General features: G+C 36.2%; 1 protein-coding gene across 1 annotated transcript in view; it reads right to left on the reverse strand.

Moving 5' to 3' along the window:
- Window positions 1–10,090, reverse strand: part of LOC125784870 (NLR family CARD domain-containing protein 3-like) — a 185,812-nt gene extending 175,722 nt beyond the window's left edge. Inside the window, exons 1-2 of the mRNA XM_049468884.1 lie at window positions 9,891–10,090; window positions 8,057–8,164 (exon numbers count right to left, since the gene is read on the reverse strand). Coding sequence (XP_049324841.1) covers window positions 8,057–8,164; window positions 9,891–9,940 — 158 coding nt within the window. The 5' untranslated portion in view covers window positions 9,941–10,090. The remainder of the gene's footprint in view (window positions 1–8,056; window positions 8,165–9,890) is intronic.
- Between the last annotated feature and the right edge of the window lie 487 nt (window positions 10,091–10,577).

The following is a 10,577-nucleotide window of genomic DNA, read 5'->3' on the forward strand; positions in this document are numbered from 1 at the left end:
TAAGGCTTTATCCACAGCACTGCTGAGGAAGTCATTCATCGATTTCCTGCTGAAAAGCTCAGATAGTCCAGTGGTTTGCTGTTCTGTGGTTTGCATATTCCGATCCTTAGTGTTGAAATAGAGAAATGCATATAAAGCAGCGAGGAACTCCTGAATACTCAGATGTACAAAGCTGAAGACCTTCCCCAGGTCCAGCAGTTCATGTTCCTGTCTGAAGATCTGGGTACACACTCCTGAGTACACTGATACTTCTCTAATATCGATGCCACTCTCTCTTAGATCTTCCTCATAGAAAATCAGGTTTCCTTTCTCCAGCTGCTGGAACGCCAGTTTCCCCAGAGCCAGGATACTTTCTCTAGTCTGCTGAGGATCAGTTTCACTTTTCCCACTGTACTTCTGGCTCTTGTGTTTGATCTGAAAGATCAGGAAGCGTGTGAACATCTGCGTCAGGGTTTTGGGGGTTTCTCCACCCTCAGCTTCACTCAGCATTCTCTCTAGAACAGTGGCTGTAATCCAGCAGAAGACCGGTATGTGGCACATGATGTAGAGGCTTCTTGAAGACCTGATGTGTGAGAAGACTTTGTTGGCCAGGTCCTCATCCCTGATCCTCTTCTTGAAGTACTCCTCTTTCTGAGGGTCACTGAAACCCCGCACTTCTGTTACCTGGTGAACACACTCAGGAGGGATCTGACTGACCGCTGCTGGTCGAGAGGTGATCCAGAGGAGAGCAGAGGGAAGCAGATTCCCCTTGATGAGGTTCGTCAGCAGAACATCCACTGAGGTTTGCTCTTCTATTTCCACCAAGTTCTCATTGTTCTGGAAATCCAGAGGAAGTCGACACTCATCCAGACCATCAAAGATGAACATGATCTTATAGCTCTTATAATGTCTTGGTTTTAAATCTTGTGTTTCTGGGAAGAAGCGCTGAAGAAGATTCACCAGACTGAGCTTCGTCTCCTTCATCAGATTCAGTTCTCTAAAAGGAAGTGGAAATATGAAGAGAACATCCTGATTTACTTCTCCTACAGTCCAGTCCAGAATGAACTTCTGCACTGAGACTGTTTTTCCAATTCCAGCAACTCCTTTAGTCAGTACAGTTTTGATGGGCTGGTTCTGTTCTGGTAAGGGTTTAAAAATGTCGTTACATTTGATTGGTCTTTCCTCTGTTGGCCTTTTCCTGGATGCAGCTTCAATCTGCTTTACCTCATGTTCCTGATTGATGTCTCCACCTCCTCCCTCTGTGATGTAGAGCTCTGTGTAGATCTCATTCAGAAGTGCTGACTTTACCTGAGCTGAGATTCCTTCATTAATTTTCTGATATTTGTCCCTCAGTTTGGATTTGAGCTTTTGTTGACATGCTGGGGCCAATTCTGATTACAGGGAAAGACAATAAGGAAAATGTAATCAGCTGTAATCAAGCATTAAAGACACTGTAGAACAACTCTGTGATACAGTAAATAAATAATTTCATAATAAAGATTGCAGTATGTTGTCTTTTATACTGCAATAAATTTTTTATTCTCTTTGAAAATCAGCTCTAAAGAAATAAATTAGCACCAGGTTGATACCAATGGTAACTCTTACGGCTCTCTAGTGTGTTGGCGAGGTCTGTCTGCTTCATGTTCCTGAGGATGTGCAGTGTGATCTTCAGCACCCCCTCCCTTTGATCATCCTCCACCTCTCCCTCAGAGCATGCTGGGTAATCTGAACTCAGGAGTCTCTTGAATGTGTTCAGCTCGTTTTTCACTAGAGAGATAAACTTCTGCTGCAGCTTCTGATAAAGAACAAACATCACAGAATCACTAAAGCTGTTACAGTGCAGAGACAGATGATCTGAACAATCTGAACATCAGAAAGAGATCAATCTGAGGAGGGGAGGAGTTATAGATGCTCTGGTCTTAATATTAACAATATTACAGTTATGATAGACCAATTACAAATGTTCACCTTAAATTGAAAATAAACTGAAAAATAAAAGAAATCAGGGAGATCCCAGTTGTATATACGGTTTAGGACTAACCTCGAATATTTGTTCCAGTTTTTCCCTGTTTATTATTTTCTTCTTCTTTCTGTGGACAAATAGAAAATCCACACTGTAATCTACAGGAATAAATAAGCTGATATAGCAGCTCACATCTAAACATACAACTGATATTTATTATAACAAAAACTACAATAATAACAAAAGCATGAATTCTCATTTTGTTCCTGGATGCATCTTAGAAACAACACAAGAGAAATCAAATAAAGAATACCAGACAGTAACTGATCAAATATATGAAGTTCATTTCCTAAAGGAAATGCAGAATGATGGCACAGAATACATGGTTTCATCTGATTTATAGGGTGTTGCTATAATATAGTTGTTGGTTGTAGGGCTGAATGATTTTGGAAAATAATCTAATTGCAATTTTTTATCTATAAATTGCGATTGCGATTTAAAATGCGATTTTTTAATGTCTTCTCAAGTATTTTTCAACAAACAGAAGCAATAAATCAATTTGTTTAATAATAAACAATGTCAGATTTATTTAAAGCACAGATAGCAATAAAGCAAACAAATCTATGCTTTTCCTTTTCACCATTTTTTATTAGTAGAAAAATAAATATATAAATAGCTTTTCCTTTTCACCATTTTTTATAGAAAAAATAGATATAAAAAATTAAGAAGATTAAGAGAAGATTTTGTTTCTACGTGCAGCTCAGATTTATACATAATAAACAGAGTCACGCGGCTGTGAGCGGTGAATACAGCGCAGACGGCGCGAGCATGGAGACAGTGTTTGTTCACAGCTGTGGTAATTAACGTTATCCACCTCCTCTAGCTGGTCTCGGTTCGGTTCTTTTGATCCGCACCCGAGTGCGATTACTGTTTTCACACCTGCTCAATCGAACCGCACTAAAGTTACAAACGGACCAGAGTTCGATTTAACCAGACCAAACAGTGCTGGTGTGAAAGTGCGCTGTGTTGACTTCACTTCTCCACCTCCCTGCCTCCTGCTCGGGTTTGCTCCGCTCGTCCTCGGCTCGGCTCGCTCCCAAGTCACGTGACCAGTCAAATCGCAGCCTGTGCGGTTAGAGAATCTCATTTTAAAATATCGCAAGATAATCGCAAATGCAATTAATCGTTCAGCCCTAGTTGGTTGCTAAGGTGTTGCTATACTGCAGCTGTTGCTTAAGCTGTTCCTAGAATGCTGATAGGCTGTTCCTAGATGTTGCTATGTTATAGTTGTTTGTTGATGAGGCGTTGCTGTGAGCTCCAAGTGTTTACTGGATTTTGTAAAAGATGAATGTTGTAAAGAATGAATGAGTGAATGGGTTAAGGAAGACAGCCTACAGAAAAATAAATGTGATCCTATGAGGACCCAGCTGGCACTTAATCGACTTCAATGTTGAAATGTGGTTAAAATATGGTTGAAGTAATGTCTGTTTTTGTTTCAATGTTGAAACAATGTTTTTGAGATTAAATATTGAATCAGATTGGTAGTGGTGGGTAACATTCTTTATACTCAGCTTTACTACAGTGATGTTTGTTTATTGTTAACACTGTTAACTAAAAGATTTTCTCATTTTAGTGAGCTATGGTTAATTAAAGGTTGAATTGCCATATCAACATTCATTCACTTTTCAAAATCAACACCAAATGATTCAATGCTGATCCATTGTGGAAATGCCAGCTGGATGAAAATGAGTGAACATATCCAAATGTTCCAGACAAGAAGACATCACACAATTAGACCAAACAATCTGGACTTAGAACAAATGTTGATATCTCAAAAACTGCAGGACAAGTTATGCAATAAATATTCCAAAGTAAAATACAACCCCAATTTCAATAAAGTTGGAAAGTTGTGAGAAACATAAATAAAAACAGAATATGATGATTCGCAAATCCTTTTTAACCTGTATTCAATTGAATTCACAACAAAGACAACATATTTAATGTTTGATCAGGTAAAATTATTTTTAGCAAATTTGAATTTGGTGCTGCAACACGTTGTAAAGAAGTTGTACAGGATGATGTTTATCTCTGTGTTTCATCATCTTTTTTATTTAACACTCAATAAGAGTTTGTGAACTGAGGACACTGATAGCTGAACTTTGTAGGTGGAATTCTTTCTCATTCTTTCTTGATGTAGATCTTCAGCTGATCTACAGTCCGGGTCTCCGGCGTCGTATTTTGAGCTTCATGACGCTCCACAGGTTTTCAGTGGGAGACGGTTCTAGACTGCAGGCGGGTCGATCTAGAACCCGCACTCTTTTACTATGAAGCCGAGCTGCTGCTGCTGTAACTCCTGCAGAATGTGGATCAGCATCGTCCCGCTGAAATAAGCAGCAGGACGTCCTGAAAAAGACGAAGCTCAGACGCAGCAGATGTTCCTCCAGAACCTGGATGAAGCTTTCAGCATTAATGGAGCTTCACAGATGTGCAGGTTCTCCAGGTCATGGGTTCTAACTCACTAACTCACCCCCACACCATCAGATACGCTGCTTTAGAACTTTACTCTGAGAACAATCCGGACAGTCCTTTTCTTTGTCTCAGTCTTTGGTCCAGAGGACACGACGTCCATGATCTCCAAAAATCATGTTAAATAGTTCAGAAATAAAAAATCTGCTTTAATATTTTATTTTTGAGCCAATATTAAAAGCAAAAAAAAAAGAATCTCTTTCAAGTTACTAATTTGTGTTTTTATGAGTGTTAAGGCATTTTTAGGCTGTAATGGTCATCTCTTTCTCTCTTTCTCTGGGAAGCAGGTTTAGAAATCCCAGTTTCAAACTAAATAGTCTATATCATGTTATTTGATGAAATCAGTTAATTCCGTTTTACACAATAGAGCTCTCAGGATTAGAGACACATTTTATTATTGAAGATTGTCAGCATTGCTGAAAGAAATGTTTTTTTTATTTAAAAACATTGTAAGTAAGATATAGGCCTACTATAATCAGTTTTGGACTGGATTTTTTGTTTTATTTTTAATGTCTGCACTGATATTTTAAAGACTGTACGATCATGAAAATATGAAAAGTGTATGAACCCTGTAACCGCCTCAGACAGCCAGTCCAAAGCTGTGCACCTCAGTTTTGCGCAGATATTTCCAGTTAAATCTGAATTCATGCTTTTAATCACAAAAAAACGCTCTTATTTACCTTTTAAAAGGCCATTTAAATGCTTAGTTATGGTTGTTTTGCTGTTTTCCTTGGGTTTTGAGTGATCAGCTGACTCTAAAGCGCTGACTCAGCTCTCGGTCGGTCCGGGTCTCTGTGGTGAGACAGCGTGCGGGTGGGGGCGGGGCTTTTAGAAAACTGAAACAATGGACTGTAACATTTTTCCAATATCGTGCAGCCCTAGCCCCGTCTCAACTTCATTGGAACATGTTGCAGCATCAAATTCAAAATGAGTGAATATTTGCAAAAAACAATAAAGTTTATCAGTCTGAACATTGTCTTTTTAGTGTATTCAGTTAAATATAGGTTGAAAAGGATTTTCAAATAATTGAATTCTGTTTATATTTACATTTTACACAAAATCAAAGCATAAATTGATTGGAATTGGGGTTGTAAGAAAAAGTATACAAAGCAGAAAACAATATAGATATATAGTAATTTAGTGTATTTAAAAAACTAAACACCAATCTCAGAACACAGATCACCTTACTGTCTCTATAGACCGTTTCAATGAGGAAAACAATAATAAAGCTCCTGCACATGTCTGTTCCTTCCACACTTCCGGTGGCGCTATTTTCAACTATACAGCTGTCAGAATGAGAGCGCATATTTCACAAATCTCCCAAAAACAGAGCAAACATACGATCAGAAATTAGTAAAAAGTGATCAAACCTCTTTTCCTGATCCTTTTGATAAGGATTTAAGAGGGAAGTTCTTTCCTCTGATTTAAAACGCTTGATAGAGGTGATCTACCCAGATCTGATCACTACCTTGTTGAAACGGAGGCAGTGAAAGAGCATTTAATTCATTTCTCAGTGTAAAAGTTGTGAATATTTGTTCCTGTAGTAGAGAAGCATCACTATGGTGAGGTTGTAGCGAGTCAGACGATATCCAGCACGAACTCTGCATGATTTATAGATCAGAAGGAGGGAGGAGTTGTGAGCGGACGCTGTAACTGCAGGCAGGTCAGCAGAGTGAAAAACCAAAGCAGGCGTGTTTACTATGGAGGACCAAAAATGACATAAGCATAAATAAATAAATGTTGAAATAAATAAATAAATAGTTAAATAAATACATGAATAAATAAATAAATGTTGACATAAATAAATGCACATATAAATGAATAAATACATTTATAAATAAGAACTGTATTTATTAATTAATTTATTTACCTATACAATTATTTGTGCATGTATTTATTTATTTATTTATTTATTCACGTATATGTGCATTTATTTATATATTTATTAATTTCAACATTACTTTATTTATTCATTAATTTATTTATATCTTTCTACAGTTATATGTGTATTTATTTATACTTATGTAATGTTTGGTCCTCCATAGTTTACTTGTTTAAAGAACAATTTGACCTGATTTTCAGTGTTTGTGACTCTCAGATTAGGTGAAGTTTGAATTCATGTTAAATTAAAAAGTTACGTCCACTGTTTTAAACGCTGTTTACCGCTGAACGGAAGTGTTCTAGGAACAGCGACGTCACTTCCTGTGCTCGTGAATATTCCTCTGAAACGGTCTATATACAGATATATGTGTAATTCTCCCCCCTGTAGCTGATCCTGTAGTTTAGAGCAGCGATTAAATAAATACATTGTTTTTTTTTTAAGCGTAAAATAATTAACGCTCCTCTGATTTTGTTCTCGTATTTTATATTGGAAAAAAGAGACAGAGAGACGTGTGCAGCATTCTTGCTGCCATGGTAACCACCATTCGTTTGCCGGTGTTGTGCCGTATTTAGCACCCCCCTCTCGAGAGCGCGCACTCACCTTTCTCTTGACTTTAACTTTACTTAGAAATACGTGGAAAAATGGAAATACCCAAGATGCTGTTCATGGTGGGGGTGGGGATTTCTTCACAGCTGTTGGAACATGCCCAACTGTCTCACTGACTTCCACAAAATACAGGTTAGATAAAAGGCTCTTGTTTTGTAGTTTTATTTAATTTATTGTATTTCCCTTTAATACTGCAGTCAGCACGGTCCTTCTCAGTTTCTCACTAATGTTCTCTGAATACAGAGATATGCTGACAAGTAAAATAGCAAATGTTTTGGGCTTATTCTGATATTTAATTTGATTGTAGTAACTTTTATACATGTAGTTGCTTTTAAATTCACTTTGCATGTGTAAGGGGCTGGAAATTTAATAAAGGAAATAGACATCCCTTATGCTTTTAGATTTTTTCTTAATAAATTTTATGCACAATTTGGGTTTTTCTTTAGTTGTGCTGTTTTGTTTTCATTTTGTTTTGTCTAGATTAGGATCTCTTTAAATAAACTTTATTAGTTTTTAAGCAAATTGAACTGAAGTACTAATAAATGGCACTAGACCAGCAGGGGGCGCGCCTTAATTAGAGATCGGGCCAGAGTACAAAACAGGCAGCGAGGAGTCACTCTTCAGAACGCCAGGTTTTTTCAAACGCTGACTTCTGTGTCCGTCTCTCTTGTTTTTAAGGGACACGGACGTTTGTACCGTGCCCAAGGTTTCCCCTAGGCCTGAGGCCGGTAACACATGCATATGTATGTGTAAATGTGTTTTTGAGGGTATTTTTCAAAAATAAATTTGTTTGGTTTATATTCTATAAAAAGTGGGTTGTGATTTAATGACCATGAGAAAATTTGAATTTCTGAGGCTTTGATGTTTCACTCACTGTGGGTCAGAGGTCACGGCTTCACCGCTGAACTTTGGAGGTGGTTCCATGGAGGCGTCACTCTTCATAGACACTCCACTGGGGGCTGGAGATGCTCCTCTCTGGGTTTCAGTTCTGTTAACATTAAACACAGTGAAACTCCAACACACAGCACATCTTTAATAAAGATCAGGAACTGAAGAGCTTCACTCTCAGAACAGAACAGTAGTTTAGTGCAGTGATGTACCGAGACCCAGAGCTTCCTCCTCCACTGCTGAACATTAGAGGAGGATCCATGGACTGATCACTCTTCATAGACACTCCACTGGGGGCTGGAGATGCTCCTCTCTTCTCCCTGTAAACAGATCTTCATGATGATCCATGATGAGAGTAAAGTGTGGAGTAAACTCATTCACAGGTTCCACACTAACTTTTTCATAACTGTTCCAGAAGCTTCCCAAAGCTTTCTGAAAATCCCTCGTCCAATAAACACACATCATTTTATTCTTTATCAAAACTGCTGCACAAATCTGTAACTTCATAAAGTCATCCGCCATCATGTCTGGATTATATTGAGGATGTGTTTTATATGTATTTATGACCAGCCATCCCATTAATTCAAATTATTACAGTATTATTACTTGAAACAATAATAATGAATAATATTACAAGTGCTCTTCAAGAGTTCAGTGGTTTTATTTGGTAATGCTTAGATTTGTTTTATTTCTGGTCTGTTTACAACCAAATATTTTCAACAAATTCCTGCAGTAATATCATTTTAAATTAAACATGATTAATAATATAATATGGAAAGTTGTTTCCTCTGATTTTCTTCTTTAATAAGACTTTAAATTGTGATCTATACATGATTTAAATACACAGAACTGAGGTTCTCCTCTCCAGAACTACAACCCCCAGCATGCACCTGACAACATCACGTGTTCAGACTCAGCCAATCGCTGCACTTTCTCAAGCTCCTCATCTCCGGAATTTTAGAATTGAGTTCAGCTGTTAGTAATTTGTATGTGTATATAAACCCATTTGTTGGTATTATTTTTCTTTAAGTATTTCACTGTTGATCCAGCGACAGACTGAGCGTTTTCTTTCTGATTGTATTTCTGTAAATGTATCTTTTTTTCTCGTGTTGAACTTCGTCTCTTTTGCTCTGTTTTTACTGTGTTTTCTGGTGGTTTGGACTGTATTTCTGGATCAGGATTTCTCTTTTATTAGAGTTTATGTCTCTGATGTATGGGTTTATTCTTACTCTGGTTTTGAACACTGCTTGTATTACGACTACACGTTTTTTCCTTTAGTATTAAAGCCTCATCTACTTTTTACCACACTGATCTGAGTTCAGTCTGTAGAGTTACAAAAACTCTTGTGTTTATTTTCCATGTTCAGTTTCTCTGCAGTAAAAGCGAGCGCAGCTTTCTCCTCCAGCTCCGCTGTGCACACGGCTACCGTAATACACGGTTTATACTCTCACTAAAACTTTCACACAGATTCATCTTTCTTTTCTCCAGCAGATATGTTACTTTTATATTGCTTACATCTGTTCACATGCTTGACATATTTTTATTTTATATATATCGTTATTAAGATCACTATCATTATAATTATTTTACACACGCCTGATTTTCTGGTGATCCCCCCTACGTGCAGATTATTAAATTAGTTCATTTTAATGAATTCACCTGAATTACTTATATTTATATAATTATTTATCATATACTTTTTTATAAAGAATGAACTGATCAGTAGGGACTGAAAGTTCTGATTAAACTAAATATTAATTATAGTTATAATAACTGAGATAAAGATAACTGATGGAGAGGAATATTATTTGAACTATGTCAGGATTTCTGTATTAATCTGCAGGTGAGAGATTTTGTTTTTGCTAGTTTGTTAAATGATTTTCTATGTTTAAAAGCAGCACAGGGTTCTGACTCTGGTTCAGGAGAACCTCGGTTCTGTGTATTTAAATCAGTAAAATTTGTGGAACACAGGTCCAGGATCAGAGCTGCAACCATTAAAATATAAAAACTACTTTACTAATAAAATCTATCAGTTAATTTACTCACTTTAGGACAGAGGCTCCTCCTCCACTGCTGGAGTTCTGAGGATCCATCATTTACTCTTCTTCATTCACACACAGCTGGAACCCCTGAGAACAGATCAGCCATTACAATAAAACCACTATTCTTACAATAATAACATTATAATCAGAACTGCATTAAACAATTCCTGATAAACAAACAAAACCAACAAAAACAGGGAACATTTCATAACAGTGTGATTTAACCTCATTACAGATTAACTTAGATTACAGACATTTACTGATTTCTAATTATTATAATTTAATTATTACTAGTAATATAAAATAATAAAAACATTATTTAAGTATAATATAAAACAGCAGGATTAAAAACACTAACACTAATTATTTATATTAATAATTATTAAAATATTACTATTAATAGTATTAAATAAATGTTATTTAAGTATAATATAAAACAGCAGGATTAAAAACACTAACACTAATTATTTATATTAATAATTATTAAAATATTACTATTAATAGTATTAAATAAATGTTATTTAAGTATAATATAAAACAGCAGGATTAAAAACTCTAACACTAATTATTTATATTAATAATTATTAAAATATTACTATTAATAGTATTAAATAAATGTTATTTAAGTATAATATAAAACAGCAGGATTAAAAACTCTAACACACCATGTGATCTTGAGCTCCTGCTGGTT

Source organism: Astyanax mexicanus, chromosome 1 (assembly GCF_023375975.1).
Source record: "Astyanax mexicanus isolate ESR-SI-001 chromosome 1, AstMex3_surface, whole genome shotgun sequence".
In the NCBI taxonomy this organism is placed as follows: domain Eukaryota; kingdom Metazoa; phylum Chordata; class Actinopteri; order Characiformes; family Acestrorhamphidae; genus Astyanax; species Astyanax mexicanus.